General features: G+C 42.9%; 1 protein-coding gene across 7 annotated transcripts in view; it reads left to right on the top strand.

Annotated features, from left to right (window-relative positions):
• LOC147327566 (tripartite motif-containing protein 2) overlaps nucleotides 1-20,256 on the top strand; it is a 28,569-nt gene extending 8,313 nt beyond the window's left edge. For 4 of the 7 annotated variants that reach the window (XM_086295249.1, XM_086295252.1, XM_086295253.1 and 1 more), the window contains exons 2-12: nucleotides 7,920-8,098; nucleotides 9,014-9,251; nucleotides 9,779-9,930; nucleotides 10,035-10,215; nucleotides 12,844-13,567; nucleotides 14,508-14,611; nucleotides 14,728-14,895; nucleotides 15,355-15,523; nucleotides 16,469-16,539; nucleotides 17,027-17,167; nucleotides 18,750-20,256. In XM_086295249.1, coding sequence (XP_086151375.1) covers nucleotides 7,965-8,098; nucleotides 9,014-9,251; nucleotides 9,779-9,930; nucleotides 10,035-10,215; nucleotides 12,844-13,567; nucleotides 14,508-14,611; nucleotides 14,728-14,895; nucleotides 15,355-15,523; nucleotides 16,469-16,539; nucleotides 17,027-17,167; nucleotides 18,750-18,902 — 2,235 coding nt within the window. In that variant the 5' untranslated portion in view covers nucleotides 7,920-7,964 and the 3' untranslated portion in view covers nucleotides 18,903-20,256. Of the gene's footprint in view, nucleotides 1-3,011; nucleotides 3,122-5,533; nucleotides 5,779-6,000; nucleotides 6,191-7,919; nucleotides 8,099-9,013; nucleotides 9,252-9,778; nucleotides 9,931-10,034; nucleotides 10,216-12,843; nucleotides 13,568-14,507; nucleotides 14,612-14,727; nucleotides 14,896-15,354; nucleotides 15,524-16,468; nucleotides 16,540-17,026; nucleotides 17,168-18,749 lie in introns of those variants that run through there. The other 3 variants (XM_086295250.1, XM_086295247.1, XM_086295251.1) reach the window with 3 other exon arrangements.
• The last annotated feature ends 178 nt before the right edge of the window (nucleotides 20,257-20,434 follow it).

The following is a 20,434-nucleotide window of genomic DNA, read 5'->3' as shown; positions in this document are numbered from 1 at the left end:
TGCAAATTTACAAACTCATTTTACTGAAAGTACAAAGTGTGATCAGTACAAACTCTGAGGATTAAAGATCAACCAAACCAAAAACCAGCTTTCTCTTTTGTCTTGTCACTCATTCACTGAGGGAGAGTGTTTTGTCTGCACATTGAGTCAAGCGTCACTGAGCTCTCCCTGACAGATGTGCACCATGGACAGTTTGTAGCGGCCATGCCCTTCCACATCTGTAAGCCTTATTTGAGGTCAGCCGTTAGCACGCACACTCTGACACACAGAGCATTGTCTTATCTCGTGCCCCCAGAGTGCGTGGTTGGCAGATATACAGCAGAGTGACGCAGTGACACGGAGTTTCCTTCTTTATTCAGAGCTCCGTTTTCTTAAAATAATCCAAGTTGGATCAGCCAAAAAACAAACTTAAACTTAATTCTCAAAAGAATTAATCCACAATTCTCCAAATGACACTTTGCCCACGCTGAAAAATGTCTTTAATCTGCCCAAACGGAAGGTTTAGAAACTTTAACCGTCTGTGTTTTCAAATTTGTGGTGGCGTTGGTGGATGTGGAACTGGATAAGAGGACATTCACCCTGAAGACGTGCGTTTGCCTCTGTAATCTCTCATCATCCTGCCCCCAGTGGATGCTTTGGATTATGGGTGAAAACATGAGAGAGTTTTCATAATTCGTGGTGGGGCTTATGCCACCCTTTTCAGCATTAAAAGCACGGAAAGCCCCAAATTCCTCTGAAACGGAGCAAACGGAGCCTCCGGGCTTTGCATGCAAACATGGCTTAAAATACAATAAGTGGAAGAGAGGGAACAAAGTTGAGCACATAAACAGTAAAGGTATAATAATCAAACGTGGAGTCCGTACTTTATAGGCAGCACAGTCAGCTTAGGCTTTGTCCATGTTGTCTGCTCCTGAACGTGATCATAGTGATTTCAGGCATAATGAAGACAGTTGCCAGGCAGCTAAGTGGGAGGCCATTTGTCACTTTACTATAAGTAGTCATTACGGTCATGCAGGCCATGATAAATGGGATGATGTCATTCTGCAGTCAGTCCAAACTGCCAGGTCTTTTTTTTTGTGTGCTTGTTCGACTTTAATGAGCCAGCATTTAAATGTCTCTTTGAAATTTAAAGTCATCCCACATGTCCCCAGAATGGATGGATGGCAGACAGACAAGCAAGGACAGCCTTTTCTGTACTTACACATCTCTGTCATGCTTGTGCAGTAAATGTGAAGCCTTAGCATGGTGCATTTTTGCTCATAAACTCAGTGTCTTTTGCATTAATGGCAAAATATCATCAGTGTACGTCAGAAAAAACAGAACATAAAATCACTTTATACTTGCTGGGAGGCAAGTAGCTTCGCTCATAAAAACATGAAGGCTTGAAGTGATGGGAAATGTTATTTTCTTATTTACCTCCACAACTCATTGAATCTGATGGTATTTTTTACATAAAGTATAGCTGTTGAGGTCACATCTGAGCCATCAGGGTCACCTGAGTTGACGAGTAACACCATTTCATATCTGTCTGGGAATCCCCACTGCTAACTGGATGTGAAGAAGCATCCTGGAGTCTCGACCGAGTAGATAAAAAAAGTACCTGGGACCAGATAATACCACTTAACGGAAAATTGTAAAAACTGCGTCGAGCGATCTGTAATGAAAAGGGCTATAGATCGTTTGCTTCAAATAACTCGAGCAAGACCAGTGACCTTTGCTTTGGTACTTTTCTATAATAGGGTCTGAATGGCTGGAAGTCTTCACACACATAAGCTGTTTTCACACATGAACTTCAGACAGAGTCAGGAGAATCATTGTCCAAAGAAACCTTTTCTCATATGCGGCACACAGCATGCTTCAGTGCTGTTTCAAATCACATCAACACAGAGACTTTGTACTAGTTAGTGTTGCTGGGTAATGACTAGAAAAGTTCACAGCTGCAGGACATGCGTGGAAAAAGTTACAGAAACATTCATGCTTTTCCACAAAATGAATCCTGATGACCTTTCAATTCAATTCACTTCGATTTAATTTACATTAAATCACAACAACATTCATCTCAAGCTGCTTTATACTGAAGGTAAAGATCCTGCAATAATACTGAGAAAACCCCAACAATTTGGCAACCCCCTGTGAGGCAAGCACATTAGGCAAGCACTTTGGTGACAGTGGGAAGGAAAAACTCCCTTTTAACAGGAAGAAACCTTCGGCAGAATCAGGCTCAGGGAGGCCATGTGCTTCGACCGGCTGAGGTGAGGACAGGAAGACGGGGCAAAGACATGCTGTGGAAGAGAGACAGAGATTAATAATAACTAATAATTAAATGTAGAAAACACACAGAGAGTGAAGAAGAAACACTCAGTGCAAATCACATTTAACATTTCCAGAATTCAGTGAAATCCCTGCACAACTCTATATATTACCATATAGCATAAAAGCTTGGAAAGCGATAGCAGGCCCACCTCTGAACCACATCAGACAGAGCTGGACTCGCTTCCTTTTTTTTTTCCTGACTTGTACGTAATGCAGAGAAATGTGCTTGATATGCTGACTGTGTCATGGCTTATCTTGCACCTAACATCACACTGAGTATTAACCAAGTTTGAATTCACACAACCTCTTTCAAAATGTGTCTTCTTTTTACGAGTGTTGAACTCCAAATTTACTTCAATTTACTGATCTTGGATAAAGGAGAAGTAAAGTAGCTCTGTGGACTCTTTTTTTCCCCCCAGTCGATTTCATAACCAGCTGACACAACAGTGAACCCACCTGTGACCGGACTCTTGGACCTGACAAACTTTTCCATCATAAAAATGACATTAATAGTTCAGTAATGGGCAGGTGAAGTGCGTCAAACCAAAAACACTGTGGTCATACTTACTGAAAATCGAGAAACCATCTTTCTTGTCTTCACACTTGTTGTTTGCAATTTGAAAGCGATCAGTCAGCCTGTGCAGTGTCGTCACTGTGCAGCGTTTTGTGTGTTTAGAAACCGAGAGAAGCGGTGGAAACAGCTCGAGTCGGTGCTCTGGAAAGAACTGCGGGTTAGACGGCAGGGTAACACAGAAAGCAGCTTATAAAGTAAAATGCAGTAAACAGTGTGTGTTTCTACTTCGTCATGGTGAGTGAGTGGAAATGGTTGAAAACTACAACTTTATTTTCTCTATTAATCTCTCCTGTAGAAGTTTGAAATGTTTTTGAGTTTGAGTTGCTTCGCTGCTATTTGTTTGTGAGGGATAATGGTGTTGGCGTGAACGTTACAGCAGCTTAAACAGGTTATCTGACATATTTACTCCTGTGTGTTGGCTCCAAGTCGGGCCTGATGTAACCTGATGTTGCCTTCCTTAAATCTTAGCAATGTAATGCTGCAGTTTTTCAGTTTGCACAGTGTGTTTAAAGGCATCATTGCAGAGATTTACATGGATTATTAAAAATAGTAAACCATGTGACCTGTTAAACTGCATGTGTCTTAAAAGAGCATCAAAAATACATCATCAGTTTGAGCATTTAAGAGACAGGTTTGATTTCAGCCTGTGCCTTTAAGGAAGCAAAAGCAAACTATTTAAGGCATGTTCTCTGGCTGTGATTTGCATTATTCAAATTGAAGGCAGCCTCTATAACCACTCAGTGAATAGATTTTAAACACTACTAGGATCGTGGAGAACTCTTTTTATTATTATATGCCTGGATTTCTTTAAATTACATGTGTGGTAATATTGTAAAATTTTCTTTAATAGAAATTATGCCAAATTCAGCAAAAAAATTTGCCATATAACATACTGTCCATTCGGCCGAAGACTGATTTAGTAAATGTATCTTTGTAGCCAGTAGAAAATAAAGTGTTGAGATTAAAAATCTCCTTTACAACAGTGTCCTGGCCAAGAAGGGCAGCAAATCCATACAGCAGCTAAGTACAGTCAACGAGTAAAACACAGTCAACGAGTAAAACACTAAACACAGAAACAACCAAACTTTATAAACTTCAGTATCGATAAAGAATGAATACTAGTAATGAATCTAATGCCAGAAATAAAGGAACCGGTTTGGGTCCGAGTGCCACTGAGCTGCAAGTCAGAACAGAACATATAAGATCACACGGCCTTATCCTTCATAGTGCTGAATCTAAGATGAAGCTTTAGAGACTGATTGTTGTCACTGGTGTGCACCCACACAGCATTTCATTCTTTTTCCCGCATTATGTTTTCTTGTTCTGCGTCCTCTGATTGACTGAGCTCACTGAGTTTGGCAGAGGCTGAGATGAGATCACTGGAACAGCTGTGGAGCTGCCAGGCATGCTTAACTCTGTGGAAAAACTCCATCGACACAACTGTGTTTGACGTGGAACTGAAATAAGAAAATTTAAGAACTGAAGGGGGAGGTGCTGCAAGTATCATGTAACATCATACTTGCAGCCAGTTTTTTTTCATGTGTATTCAACACAGTATCCCTCGGAATTGTTAGTGCCAAGGAAGCAAAATGACTGCTATCGGTCCAGGTACTCCAGCTTCCTCCCACAGTCTAGAGACAAGACTGATGGATGAATTAATTGGTGATTCTAAATGTGCTCTGTGTGTTGGACCTGTGATGGACTGGAGGTAGAGCAGGCCATCCACTAATTGGAAAGCTGGTGGTTTCTCTCTGTCTCACTCTCTAACCACTGAACAGTTTTCAGAGAGTACGATGACGGACCTGCTGGAGTCACCCACCATTAGGCCTTTAAATCTCTCCTCTTACTAACCAAATACTCAAATCGCCTCCGGTTTTCTTGGTGGAAAACCCCCCAGATGATGTCCACAGAGTGGTCGGTGTTTGAGGTTGTCTGAAGGTTAAAGCTTTGTGTCATTGTTTAAGTCATCCATTCTTGCGTATGCAGAAAGCAGTGACCAAAGAGCTGCGACAGAGCTGCAGTGCAGTGAGAAAAAACAGGCAGAAAACGCGTTTCACCTCAGCGTTTTATCACCTTTCTCTATTTCTGTCTCTTAAACTGGAGAGGCAGTGTGTCCTTTGTGTCCACATTTGAAGCACACGTCTCACCGTACTTCCTTTCTCTCTGCAATGTTTACTCTCTGTCATCTCTCCTCCCTCTCTTCATATACAGTGTGTGACTTTTCCTTGTGCTCATTTTCAGTCTCTGCATGTACAGTGAGTCAGCAGCCTGCACGCACGCACACTCGCACGCAGAAAGATCCCTGTGGCTTCATCTCTATTGGCTGTGACGGAGACCCTTAAGTGCTGTCCCTTTTTTCCCATTTGTTAGGTAACCAGGCGTCAGCCAGTGCTCGCTCACATGCTCCGGATGCTGCGCTTTCTTGCTCACCGCGCTGCAGTGAAGCAGCATTTACTTCAGACAGAGAGGAAGGAGGGAGATGAATGGATGAGACAGAGCGAGCAGGGAATGCAAGTGATGGGAGGAGAGAAAGTAACGCAGGGAGTGAGGGAGGGCGGGCGGGGGGACATGATGTAGAAAATTGAAATACAATCAGGCTCCTCCTTAACTTTGCTCACGTGTGTGCACGCCCATAAACACTGGCTGGTTCTCTCTCTCTCCCACACACACACACACACACACACACACACACACACACACACACACACACACACACACACACTGGCGTCTCGTGTTTGGCTCTCTGTTGCAACCTGGAGGGAAGCATCATTTCCTGTCAGAGCCGGTATGAGTTGAAGGACGATTCAGAAGATGAAGGCTGTCTGTGTTTCATTCATTTGAAGTGCACTTGTGTGGATGACGCCTGTTGATCGTTCCGTGAATGCAGCACTGTAAGTTTTTAATAATCCTCTTATTATTATAGGAAATTCTTTGGAATAGCTGCTGTTGCCCTGGAATCACTTTTGTTGTGCATGAGTGTTTCTCACAGTCTTTCTATGACAGAAGATGCTTTGATTTGGTTTAAATTCCTTCTTTGACGCCCCCCTTTTTGTCATGTGCGCCCTCTTCTGTGCGTGGGATGACGGCTCAATCCAGCAGGAATTATTCCGCTTAGCTGGTGCGGATCTGATTATGTAAGAGTGAAGCGCTGTGGGACTGCTGCGACCTTGTGCACCGTCAGCGCAGCGCTGCTTCTGTTTTCCTGCTGTGGCTTTCTGCAGGATTTACATATTTTTTTATTTTTGTATAAGCAGTCCCATATTTGATGCTGTGAGCATCTGCTTAATCTGCTCCGTGGAGCTGGTGAGTCATTAAGAGAGATCTGAGCTCTTGTGTTCGTGCACGTCTGTGCTGGAATACTGCCAGATGCTTTTATTTTCTGTGTCTTTTCATTTATGTTCTAAACATATGTATTACTGTAGGTCATCCTCTTAGTGATAGATTAGCTTGGTGATGAGTCTCAGTTGATAACTTGCTGCTTTTATATCAGTTGCAGTAACACTGAGCTTGCTTCCATTCACCTAGCATACTGAGAAGTTTGCCTGAGAGCTTCTTTAAAACATTACAGGCTCCCACGTCTGCTTCCAGAGAGGAATATGAGAGAAGATGTGTATCTAAAGGAGAGAGATTAAGTGGAAACGAGATGAGGAGAAAGAGCGTGCACTGTAGAAAGGAGTGCAGTCCCTCGGGGTTTCCTCCCAGCAGCAGAGGTGGCCTGTTTCTGTGGCCAACTTGAATGTGATGAGACAATAAAAGCACTGACACACTTTCCGTGTCTAAGTTAGCTGCCGGATAATGTAACAGGAATATCGCAGGGACGAAACGATGCCAGGAGAAGCTGTCTGGGATAAAGCAGAGGGCTGAGTTGGAAATAGTTTTGCTCGGCTGTCTTGGTAGTTTGACTAATGTGTGCTGAACGCAGAGTGCCTTGCTTTCACTTCACATCATCAAATATTTAGTGCTTAAAGTGCCTTTTCATGACAAACACATCTGCGGCTCAGGTGCTGCTCTGCTACTGCAGCGGTTACCAACATAAGGGTTGAGACCTACCACAGGGGTCACAGGATAAATATGTGTTATACTATAGAGAGCATTTATTTTCTTGACCGTGCACTGATTAGAGCTTGGATAACAAACTCATTTTATACTGTGGGCCACTTACTGCCCACATTAGTCTTGAGTGGGCCAGACCAGTGAAGCTCCCCTTTCTGTCAGTGTAAAGATGTTTAACTGAAATATCTTAGTATTACAAAAATGAAAGAAATCTTGTCTTCATGACTCTTTGGACTTAAAATGTAAGAAATAAATCTGTAAACTGTAAGATTTCTTGTAGCTCACTTCCCAGGCTGACCTGTAATTTTAAAAAGAGCAACTTTTTTCACAGAAAATGTTTTCTTTTTAAAGTACTATATAAAAAAAGATTAATATATTAAAACAACCCAGAAATTTCTATAGTAGTGAATAAAGTGGCAGGTTCTGTCACTGAATTGTTTCTTCTGTTACTGTGGTGTATTATGAATGGAAATGAGGGAAGACTTTATGAAAAGGAAAAGCTGTAAAACTCCCAAAATTACATTAAAAAGTCCAAAATCTATCCCTTCCTTCACATTTTCCAAAGCTGACCAGTAGACCAGATTGGAAACTCTGCCGGGTTGTTTTTGGTTCCCGGGCCCTATGTTTGACACCCCTGAATCAGACTATTTTTAACGATATCAGCACTCCGGTAATCTTAAAAAAAAAAAAAAAAAAAAAAAAAAAAAATATATATATATATCTTCATGTCCTGTTTGAGTGGCTGTTTGCAGTTGCCTGGTCACAGGCGCTGATTGATGTGTCTCTTTGTGTATTTTTGCATTTCCTCTGTGGAAGGAAGAAAGTACTTTGTCTTTGCCTTCGGCCTCAAACTCTGATCTCTGCAGCCCCACAGAGTCCCGCTCACCACCACAAGATCTTCATTGTGCGTTTGATCCTATGTGATGCCACTGTGTTTACGTCCTCACCGGTTTTGTTCTCCCTCCGTGTCGCTCCGCAGGGTGCAGGGTAAGAGGAAGAGGGACTTCTATGCCAGAGCTTTAGGATGGCCAGTGAAGGCTCCACTATCCCCAGTCCTGTCGTCCGCCAAATTGACAAGCAGTTCTTGATCTGCAGCATATGTCTGGACCGCTACGAGAACCCCAAAGTCCTGCCCTGCCTGCACACCTTCTGTGAGCGGTGAGTGGAGTTTCCAAAGTGCTGTAAGTGTTGTACTGTTTTATGATTTCAGACACATGATGCAGCCTATAACGGTGCAGTAATAAAAATAATAACAACAGATTTTTAAATGAATATCTCATTGCTTTAAACTTGTGCGTTATTTTAGGACACAGGTCTGCATCGCTGCTGTTGACTCTGGTGTGTTGGTGTCATCCTCGCTGTTAAGCAGCCTTTGTTTCTGTCACAAAAGACAAACTGTTCACGGTGTGCGCCTGCCTCTTTGCTCTGGTTGTTTCTGGAGCATCAGTGTGCAGCTGAACAATATACAGTCATTTCTAACTCTTTCTGTGGGGCATAACTACTGTGTTTCACACATAGACGCTGGGATGAACATTAAAATATTCAGCTCCACCATTTACCTTTGTTTGACTAGATTAAAGCTCATATGAGCTGTCATGTACTATATTTACATGTGATTTGATGATCATCTTTGGGTCACTGTTTATTACGTCCTCAGCAATCCGACAAAGAGTCTGTTGGAGGCTAGACAAGCTGTGACTGCATTAATAATATAAATATATATACTGACTTTAAATAATTTGAATAGTATAATATAAAACACTAAATTTAATGGAATCTCTGTATATACATTAAAAGCTTCACAATGACAGGATTTATGGCACGGTCATTGCATTTGAATACACTACATTGCACAGATGTCGTTGATAAGTGCTGCTGCAAATCGCTGTCAGAGTATAATCGTTCCAACCACTAGATGGTCTCAAAGACAGGATTTTGACCTGCTCTGTTCTTCTTTTACTTGAAGGACAAATAAGCTGTTAATGGACTGCTAGATGAAAACTTTAAGTCAGGCAATAAAGCACCACATCTTGAAACTACAACCTTTTTAATACACCTGTCGTCCTCCTGCAGGTGCCTGCAGAATTATATCCCGGCCCACAGCCTCACACTGTCGTGCCCCGTGTGCCGCCAGACCTCAATCCTGCCGGAGAAGGGTGTGGCGGCGTTGCAGAATAACTTCTTCATCACCAACCTGATGGACGTGCTGCAGCGGGCGCCGGGCAGCTGCAGCCAAGAGGCCGCCGCTCTCAACAACATCACCACTGTGGCTACAGGCCAGCTACTCTCCTGCCCAAACCATGGAGGCAGCGTAAGAGCTCCTCACACTGACACCTGACAGCAAAGTCAGCTTTAACATTTAGTTAGGGTTATAGATGTTCAGAGTGGAGCTGAGGGTGAAGTCAGGAGATCACCAAGTCATTATGTTTCATAATCTGAGCGTCTGTCATGCCTGTACACAATAATTTCATAGCAGTCTCGTCCACATCTGTCTGGGTATTTCAGCGTGGAGCAGAATATCAAACCAGCTGACGGTGCCGTGATTCAAGAGGTCGAGATCATTTTAAAGCAAAGAACATTATTTATTGATGGGCAAGTTTGTGCAGTAGACTGATAAAGTGACACAGCAGAGCAGTGTCCCCAACAAAAGCAGGAAATAGGACAGGACTCCTGAGTCTGGAGATGCAGAGTTGGCACATGTGAGATGGAGTCATTAAAGGGGTGTGTAAGCATGCAGGATCAGGAAGATGGTTTATTTCCTCAGCATTAATGTGGATAAATGGGTCTATGACTCGAGCCTATTATAAATTCAGATCCCTGCTTTTTCCTGATTTGTAGGTGATGGAGTTTTACTGTCCTCCGTGTGAGACAGCCATGTGTCAGGAGTGCACGAGCGGCGAACACGGAGAGCACCCGACCGTGCCTCTTAAAGACGTAGTGGAACAGCACAAGGCCTCCTTGCACCACCAGCTAGATGCTGTTAAGAAGAGGTAGGCAGCAGCAATATTATTATGTAAATACTGTCATATTGCACTGCAGTGATGATTCTCCAGCTCTGTCACACGACCTTGACATTTTACTCGACTGCCTCCAGGTTACCAGAGATCGACTCAGCCCTGCAGACGCTGTCAGAGATTCTTCAGCAGCTGACCAATCAGAAGAGCGCCATCGAGGACGACATCCACGCGACCTTCGATGAGCTGCAGAAGACCCTCAATGTCCGCAAGAGCGTTCTACTCATGGAGCTGGAGGTCAACTATGGCCTCAAGCAAAAGGTGAGTGCAGAGCGAAGCACAGCTGGGACTTTGGCTAAAATGTAACAACCAAATAGGACAAATGTAAAGCACTTAAATGAGCCTGATCTGGAGATTTTGGAGCACAGACTAAAGTAATCTTTTCACCTGTCACGGGTCCTTCAACAGGTCAGGGCTATCCAAATAATATAGATAGTATCAATACCAACACTGGTATTCTTACTGGCCCAATACTGACACGAGAGGATTGATGCGTCTGTTTGTTTCTCTGCTGTAAGCTCTGTAGATTATTCTCGTTTATCAGGCAGCAGACATGTCGGCGCAAACACCGCTCCTCTCATGCAGGCACATTTTGCTTCACCGTGTTTGTTGTTGTCCTGTGGTCATGTGACTTAGTTGCCAAATAAAGGTAGACAGAGACAGAGCCCACTGTCACTGCCATTCAGTGAGCCAAAGAATAACCATGCAGATCATGTCATGGTGAAAGGAATGACTGATGCCACTCCAAAGTGTCCATCACAGTTGTTACTTCAGCAGTCTGATTACCTCCAGACTATATACAAACATTCAAAAATATATATTCAGCCCATATAATTGTGTTAATTATTAAAATAGATCATTCTGTTGGAAAGGGAAAAAAATATACCTTAAAGATGAATTGTATTTTTAAAAAAATGGCTGAATGTGATGAATGTAGAGTTTATTTAGTTTATGCAGCACATTTAAACAACAGAAGGTGACCCAAAGTGCTTTAGAGACCACAACAAGAATAATAATAATAAAAACTGTTTCAAAATATGAATGAAAAGCTAAAAGGTGTATTTGGTTGTGTTAAGGAATTATTGTACAAAGTAAAAATCATGTGATTTAGTGGTCATTAAAATTGTTCGGAATCGCAAATGTATGATGAGTCATGCTTCTCCGGCATAAACTGTCTAAATGAGTTAAAAGTATCGATATCAGTATTTGGTATCGATCGGATAGAAAGTAAAATAAATTTGCAGTATGGCACAGACTGCCTCTCCACAGGAAGGAGGTGCCGGAGCGGGGGCTTGTGCGCTGCATTGACCCATGAGCCAATCAGCCGGTTGGGTTAAAAGCCTGCTGACTCCCTCGGGGAGCTGCATCACATGGGCACAGCTAATGATTTACAACTGAGTGGCTGATGATCGGTCACAGCACTGCAGCCCACGGGGAAGCTGTGCTGCTGCTCCTGCTACATGAAGCCGGTGTCCAGCGTGCGCTCTTGATTTGGGCGTGCCGCGCGTGGGGAGGGAGTACAGTCCGGGCCGCAAACACTTTGTCACTTCACCGTGAATTTCTCGTCCTACAATGTTACAAAGAGTCTTAGTTTTACTGCGCGGATGAGCTGTGTGGGTGAAACACTGGACGCTATGGCGTCTCTGGGAGTAGAAGAGGAGTGTGATGACGGCCGGACGCCGGTGAGTTTGTCTCGGTGCTTTAACGTGTGCAGCCTGCGGTAATGTCGCACTTTTTTAGCGCCAGATTAATTTAACGTGTGAGCGCAATCCCCCACACAGCGCTCACAGGTGTGTTCGGTTTCACGGGGGATTTACAGAAGTTGCGCTGCTTTCTAAACACATGCGCAGTCTGTTCGCTTCAGTATCAAGCGCAGAATATAAGATGCGCTGCTTTTTGTTTTTGTTTTCGTTTTGCGGCGTTAAACATCGGCGCAGGAAAGTGCGTGTCGGGCATGTTAGTAAATCACTTTTTGTTTTTCGCCTTGAGAACTCCAAGAACACATCAGCAGCAGGGTCAGCCGCAAAAACCCGAGTTCAGCTTGTCACGGCGCTCTTAGTAAACACCGACGGTAGCAACTAGTTAGTAAAGCTGGTTATTAGCGGTTAAATGTGGCTTAGGTTAGCGCGTTATTGCTCAGGAGGGTTCGTCTGTAAAATGAGACAATAGGATGACTTAAAGATTTGATTAATTCTGGATATTTGATCAGTTCCTCATCCTCAGTTACCAGGTAACCAGACCAGTTTAAACACCTGCATTTAGACACACTTACACTTTATCTGCAGTTCAGTTGCAGTGAAAAGGTCATTTCTGTATGAAGGTGTTTTATATCTGGTTATCAGATACCTACAGTTTTCTGCACGTTGCTTCTACCACCTGTACAAGCAAGCGGTGGTAAGCTTTTTGAGTCCCAAAAAGCTGAAGGAAACCAGCAAAGCTGTGGCAGCTTCCACATGGGCGGCGTATCTGAATATCCAGCATTACAATCAAAGCAGCCCTTATTTAATTATCAGAGTGCCTGAAAGAAGATTGCGATTAAAGAACAGCAGTGTGGTCGTAGTAAAGTGACTAATTTACAAATTAAAATTAGGTAATATAAGAAATCACATTTTTATTGCATTATATTCTGAGATTTACCAGCAGTTTAATAAACTAACATCCCTGTAATCCTTAATTAATACCATATATTTGCTCCCAAGCTGAGGATTGCCAAGTACCAATAACCTGATCTGATCTTAAAAGCGGACACAAAGGCAAAGCTAATGTTCTTTTTGTTAGTATAATGTAATCAACAGAATAACTGCAAGAAAAATAATAATTTTGAAAGCTTCATAAAGTTTTATCTAAGCTCCGTGTTTCTCTGCTGCCCCCTGATGCATGCATGTGTAGGTGCTCCAAGCCCAGCTGGACACCCTGCTGCAGGGCCAAGAGGGCATCACCAGTAGCTGCAACTTCACGGAGCAGGCCTTGAGCCAGGGCACCGAGGCCGAGGTGCTGCTGGTGAAGAAGCAGATGGGCGAGCGTCTCGTCGAGCTGGCCAGCCAGGAGCTTCCGCTGCAGCCCGGAGAGAACAACCAGCTGGACTTCCTCGTAGAAACGGAAGGGCTAAAAAAGTCCATCCACAACCTGGGCACTATTGTGACCACCAACGCCGTTGCCTCCGAGACTGTGGCGACAGGCGAGGGGCTGCGGCATTGTGTGGTAGGCGTGCCCACCTCCATCACCATCACTACTAAGGACAAAGATGGAGAGCTATGCAAGATGGGCAACGCAGTCATCACCGCTGAAATGTTTTCGCCTGACGGCAGCAAGTGTGACGGAGACGTGCTCGACAACAAGAACGGCACTTATGAGTACCTGTTCACAGCTCCTAAAGAGGGCACGTGTACTTTATCTCTGCGCTTATATGACCAACACATCAAAGGGAGCCCCTTTAAGATAAAGGCCACCAAATCCATTGACGTGTCACCGACTTCAGACGGCGTTAAGAAGAGGCTCAAGTCTCCGGGCAGCGGACACGTCAAGCAGAAGGCCATCAAGAGGCCGGCCAGTATGTACAGCACAGGGAGGAGGAAAGAGAATCCCATTGAGGACGACCTCATCTTCAGAATCGGTAAGACCGGCTCCCAGCCGGAGGGCTGAACATCAAACCTTAGCACTAACCGCAAAGGAGGATGTAAAGTGTAGTCTACACTGTATGGAGCCATCAGTGGGGAAAAAAGTTTATTCAAAATGCATAAACAACACAAGCTGGCTATAAATTGCTAATGCTACCCAGTCATGTTCAAAGTGTTAAGGCGAATGTGTGACTCCCCTGCCACTGAGACACAAACTTCAATACAGGAGAGGTAAATTTAGGCCAGAGTAATGACCAATATCCCAAACTAAGCCCTCCCATTACCATTATCCTCTTTTATTATTGTGGCCCACCTCCAGTATCTTCACGGCCTGTCGGGGGCCATGACCCACAATTTGGGAATCCGTGCACTAGGGAAAATTCAGTTAAATAGCTGATTAACAAGTATTTACGAGCAATTTAAAAAGTGACAAAAGCTCAATAATAATATGATTAATTCAGCTTCTTGAACATGAGGATTTAGAGTCTTGTGTTCATATGATTTTAACCCTGACATGTCACATGCTTCAGTTTTTGTGACGTCTACATCATCAATGTGATAGTTTTTGTTGTTTTCCCCACAAAAACCCAGATGTAGCAAGAAATAATAACTAATACTTATATTAAATATTATTTTAATACAAAAAAATGGTAGAAGGTTCAATAAACAGCTGTCCTTTTGCAATTCTTACTTTTTCTACCCAAAAACAGACCAAAAAAAACAATGTAAGTAAGATAATACTAGTAAATATGGTTTGGAGACGTCTGTTTCACAGTTATGTGAAGTATAAATGTTTACACAACAGAGAGCTTATTACTGCTGGAGTGAAAATTGAGCATCAGGTTACCTTTACTATGTAACCAATAGACTTTACATGTAGAAAACGTACGTGTCGTCATCATCATGGTGAACGTGGTCATGTTTCGTGTCTCACAGGCACAAAGGGAAGAAACAAAGGGGAGTTCACGAACCTGCAGGGAGTGGCTGCCTCCTCTCAGGGGAAGGTGCTGATAGCAGACAGCAACAACCAGTGTGTGCAGGTGAGAACGAATTCCCTGAAGCATCTGCGCCTGTTCTCTGAGATAATATATGAAAACTATCTAATATTTAACATAGTGTTTTATTTTATTTCATTTTATTTTTTAACCAAATCCAGATTTTCTCCAACGACGGCCAGTTCAGAAGTCGTTTCGGCATCCGGGGCAGGACTCCGGGTCAGCTGCAGCGGCCGACAGGTGTGGCCGTGCACCCCAACGGCGACATCATCATCGCAGACTATGACAACAAATGGGTCAGCATCTTTTCGAGCGAGGGCAAGTTTAAGGTGAGTTTTATTTATCTCTGGGACTGGGTCGTTCAGTAGATTTTTTCCTCAGAACGGCAATAGTCTGCATGTTCCCGGGTGGGCTCCAGTGCCGCTGCAGCTGTGCAGAAGGTCACACTGATTTTTGTCCTCGAGTCAGATGGTTACACTTTCTCACACCTCATTTGCAAATTTCTCACGCATTAAGAGACTCACTCATGCTGGTTTTGACTTCCCCTTTTCAGCCTTCTTATCTTCTGTTAAAAGAGTGCAGATTTTTGGGTTAAAACCACTGGTTTCCTGAGTGGGATCTCCCTAATAGGACTTCCGGTGTGCTCTCAGTCTACGTGCAAACACACAGAAGACAGCTTCGGGGTTTTATGTGTTAATGCAAACAGTAATACTGACCATTACTTGTATTTTTGTGATTGTAAGTACTCATTTCCTCACGCGTGGCTTCGTGAAATAAAATCTCTCCAGAACAAGATCGGCTCGGGGAAGCTGATGGGTCCTAAAGGCGTGTCGGTGGACAGAAACGGCCACATCATCGTGGTCGACAACAAGTCCTGCTGCGTCTTCATCTTCCAGGTCAACGGCAAGCTGGTCACCAAGTTTGGTAACCGTGGCAACGGTGACAGGCAGTTTGCAGGTACACTCAATGGTAATACAGTGCACTGCTCCAAGATAACACAATTCAGTCTTTCTCCAACCTGCATGCTGAATGAAGAGGAGCTGCACTGACCTCATGAGGGTCATTAATATGGAAAAAGCAACTTTAGTCCATCAGATTCGTCCATTATTATAAACAAAAGTGTCCCTAAAACAGCATGGTGTCTCATTAATCATGCTATGAGTTGGTTGTATGTTTGTTTTTTGTCATACATTTAATCTGAGCGACAGATGTAGGAGTTTTAAGACTGACACTGATACCGATATTTTGTCTAATATGTCGTCTGATAGCTTTTCTTTTCTGACACATGAAACATAAACAGATTTCCCTAACATGTATTACGTGTAGTTATTTGAGTTATTACTATGATTATATGGCAATTCAGTTTAAAATAATTTTGTTTTATTGTTTTAAAAAATGTTCACGCTCTGCCTGACTCCTCAAATCAGCTGGTTGCTTGTGGCTAACAGGGAAGTTGCAGAGTGCCCTCTGGTGGATAAACTATGCAACAGCAACACTCAAAGCATGATTAAAGGGTGCTTCGGTCTTCTTTACTTTTTAAAGTTGGATTTATGGCTATTATAAATGTTGATAGCAATATATCAGAAAATGGCCAATTACCTGACTGATATATCAATATTTTCCAATCCAACTTTATTGACCAATATTTTGGTCATGCTCTAACATTAAAGCATTAAAAATCAGTGTACTTTTATTTTTATTTATTTTTTTGTCTGTTGCTGAATTCGTTTTTGAAGCTGCATGTCCTCCACAAATATGTCCTTGTGACATGTGCAATGAAAATAAAGTTGAGTTCTATTCTATTCTACCTGTCATGTAGGAGTTTTCTGACTTTTTGTTTTGTCGCAGTCAAGCAAAACTGTACAAATGATATCTAAAATCTTCTTCATATTTCTAATCCAGGCCCTCACTTTGCTGCTGTCAACAACAACAACGAGATCATTGTGACAGATTTCCACAACCACTCAGTCAAGGCAAGTGAACTCCCAGAGCAGTCTGTGTGTTACAGGAATACAGATGTTAGCAGCTGCCACCAAAACGTGATTTACAACGCGTTTTCTACTCGTATCATTCACATTAAAAGGCTATTGTCACATTCATCAGTCGAAGGTGGGAAATTTGTCATGTGGACGAGGATTTTATGACATTCCAACAAGTTCGGAGTCCATTTATAGTCAGTGTAGTATTGACCAATCATGTCTGAGCAGACAGTCTGTGCAAAGAGGAAACCATCGGCTAAGAATACGGTCTCAAATCCATCAGCATCTGCTTCTTATTTATTTAAATGTATCTCACTGCATTTATCAGACTGTAAACCAGGCCTGATGCACACAACAGTGAGTCCTGGTCTGGATATCAGTGTTCTGTTATGTGAATATGTGCTGGTTGCATTTTTTTTTTTTTTTTTTTTTTAAAGAAGTGTTCTCTCTCTGCTGTTGCTTCTCTGAAACCATACTGCAGGTGTTCAACACAGAAGGAGAATTCTTGCTGAAATTTGGCTCCAATGGTGAAGGCAATGGCCAGTTCAACGCCCCCACAGGAGTGGCGGTGGACGTCAATGGAAACATCATAGTAGCCGACTGGGGCAACAGCAGGATACAGGTACGCAGAATGAATCATTTCTACTCCTCGAAGAATCGGTTAATACAAACTTCTGTTTCTTTTTTTTATTAAGTGGCATCCAACATTACAATCTTGCCTCATAATGGCTTATGAAATGTTACCAAAACACCATTAATAGTATATTTATACACTGATCAGGTATAACATTATGAGCACTGACGGGTGAAGTGAATAACGCTGATTATGTCTTCATCATGGCAACTGTTAGCGGGATATATTGTTAGCGGGAGGAAGTGTTCTGAAAGTTAATCTGTTAGAAGGAAAATGGGCTAGTGTAAGGATTTAAGTGAGTTTGATAAGGAGACAAATTTTGATGACTAGACGACTGGGTTTCCAAAACCGCAGCTCTTGTGGGGTGTTCCCCGTCTGCAGTGGCCGGTATCCTTTAAAAGTGGTCCAAGGAGGGAACAGTGGTGAACCAGCGACAGGCTCATAGGCGGCCAAGGCTCACTGATGCATGTGAGGAGCGAAGGCTGGCCTGTGAGGTCCGATCCAACAGACGAACTACTGAAGTTCTGAAAAAGTTCACCCTGGTTCTGACAGAAAGGTGTCAGAAAACGCTGTGCATCAGTTTGTGTATGAGGCTGCATAACTGCAGATCAGTCAGGCTGCCCATGCTGACCCCCAACACCAACACTGGGCTGGACCCCAAAGCAATGATCTGGTCTGAATTGGGTTTTCTTTTACATCATATGGATGGCCGGTGTCCGTATCACTTACCTGAGGAACAACTGGCACCAGGATGCACTGTGGGAAGAATTCGAGCTGGCTGAGGCATTGTGATGCTCTGGACAATGTTCTGCCGGGAAACCTTGTGTCCTGACATCCATGTGGATGTTACTTTGACACGTACAACCTACCTAAGCATTGTTGCAGACCACGTAAACCTTTTCATGGAAACTGCATTCACAGACCGATGTGGTCTCTTTTAGCAAAGCAAAAATGGTTTAGGGAGGGTTTGAGGTGCACATCGAAGAGTTCAAAGGTGTTCACTTGACCTCCAAATTGCCCAGATCTCAATCGAGCATCTGCGGGATGTGCAAAGAAGTCCAATGTATTGATGTCTCACCTCACGACTTGCAGGATCTGTTGCTCATATCGTGGTGCCAGAATCTACAGCACACCTTCAGGGGTGTAATGGAGTCTATGGCTCGGCAGGTCAGACTTGTTTTGGCAGTATAAGGGGGACCGACACAATATTAGGCATAATGTTAGGCCTGATCACTGCACGCTGGTGTCTAAAATACATGTTTTTGAACCTCCTGAGACCCTGCGTCCTCAGATGGAGATCTTCCATTTAGCTTTTCTGCACCTTGTATTTCACAGACCTCTTGCATCACATCTATCCCATACAAAAGCTTGAGTCTCAGAAGGGTTAAAACAATAGAAGGCAACAATTGTTGCTTCCTAAAAACTATTTTGGTCACTACATCATCCATATTCATGAAATCATTATTTTTTTTCTTTCAACTTTATAACTAGGTGTGTTGTATTTTCCACAAAAAGAATGAACGAAACACTGATTTCCAGCGGTGATGATTTTGCTCTCTCTCTCTCTCAGGTGTTTGATGGCAGCGGTTCATTTCTCTCTTACATCAACACATCAGTGGACCCCCTCTACGGCCCGCAGGGACTGGCGCTCACTTCAGACGGACACGTCGTGGTCGCCGATTCTGGCAACCACTGCTTCAAAGTCTACCGCTACCTGCAGTAGCCACTCGACACAAAGCCTGTACAGTGTACATATGTACAAACACGCAGTAGTACGGAGCAACTGGAAGTTTTTTGCACTCCCCCCCCCTCACCTGTTCACTCTTGAATCTTGCTGTCATTGTGCCATCTGTTTGACCTTTCTCCCTCCCCAAACTAACACGAGAGACTTTATTAGTGGTGCGAGGGAAGCGAGATGACCTCTGACCTACACGAATGGCTGCTGCTGATTAGTGCTCACTTGAGACCTCGTTCACCTTCCATCTTAATGTGGAGTATTTGAAAAGGCTTTAATGCGGTCCACATGGTAGAGCTTTGAACTGCCACATGGCAGAAACTGAAAATAAATAAATAAATACTTTTGCACTTGTTCCTCAAATCACTGGCTGTATTAAGTAAAGTCATAATTAAAGTAAAAGGTACCTTAGTCACCTGAGAAATAATGAAATTCCATCTATAGCAGCAGTGACTACAGCTTCCTGCTAAATGCTCTCAAGGGTTTTTACATTTTGCCTCTTCACTATAAAAGTGTTCCACCCTCTGTAGGTATAGCAGGGTATTTAAGAGCATGATTAAGATGTTTTTGTGCATGCGGTTTTTACTTAAACACCTTAAACTGTGCATATGAAATAGTTTCCAGCTAAACACCTTCTAACAGAGAAGCTGTTTCACTTCTATTTGAATGTGAAAGCTCTTCAGTGAGCTGTGTCATCACTTTGAATTAAAAAAAAAAAAAAAAACCCCAGTATGCTGACAAGTGCGACTGTATGAATTAAGGGTACCAAACATAAGCCACCTGATATGCTTCTGCTGTGTATGATGCCTCTTAACATTTCTGCTGTGATCGTGTGCAGACCCCTCGAGTTGCAGAATTTGAATGAAAAGCTAAATACTTGGAATGAACTCGGCAGGATGCATCCTATTAAGTTTAGATTGAAAGGTTTCTTCATCACGCTGAAAGTAGAGGTGCAGAACTGCGATCACCGTCACTCCTCCATGTGCTCTCATAACTTCAGATAAATCTATAGAGTGATTAACAGATTGTGTTTTAGCAACACATAATTTGTCTACCTTCACAATCAGCAATAGAAAGTTTGGCAGTCGAGGTGTACGTTAAGTGATAATGCACTGTGTTCCTATTAGAAAGCCTTGTTTGTCTTCAAGCACACAACTGTCATTATTTGTTATCCAGAATCGGGTCATCGATTTTCTACACGATCTTGTAAATTGTTTGTTTTCCATTGTCCTGTTTATATTTGTAATGCCAAATGGAATTAAAGTGCCCATAGAAATGAATTATAGTGCTTTTGTGTGTAATACATGTGCTGCAATAAGCTGAATTTAGATAGATATGATAAATAAAGAATGACACTAATAATTTCAAAAATATTTGCACATCACTTTAATCTTATGGCCCCAAACAGGTTTTTAGTCTTTGGCTGCAGATAAAGCCTTTAAGTCTACTCAACAAACGCCCCTTTCAGAGGAACCGCCCAAGGAAAGCCAGGGTGTGGATATTTCTGACCATAGAAGGTT

The sequence above is a fragment of the Aulonocara sp. 'chitande type north' Nkhata Bay genome, linkage group LG6 (assembly GCF_057382095.1).
Source record: "Aulonocara sp. 'chitande type north' Nkhata Bay isolate Kocher_YH1m ecotype deep benthic linkage group LG6, A_spYH_male_GT1.1, whole genome shotgun sequence".
Lineage (NCBI taxonomy): Eukaryota > Metazoa > Chordata > Actinopteri > Cichliformes > Cichlidae > Aulonocara > Aulonocara sp. 'chitande type north' Nkhata Bay.
Note: the sequence above shows the minus strand (reverse complement) of the source record. Positions and strands in the feature narration are given on the sequence as shown.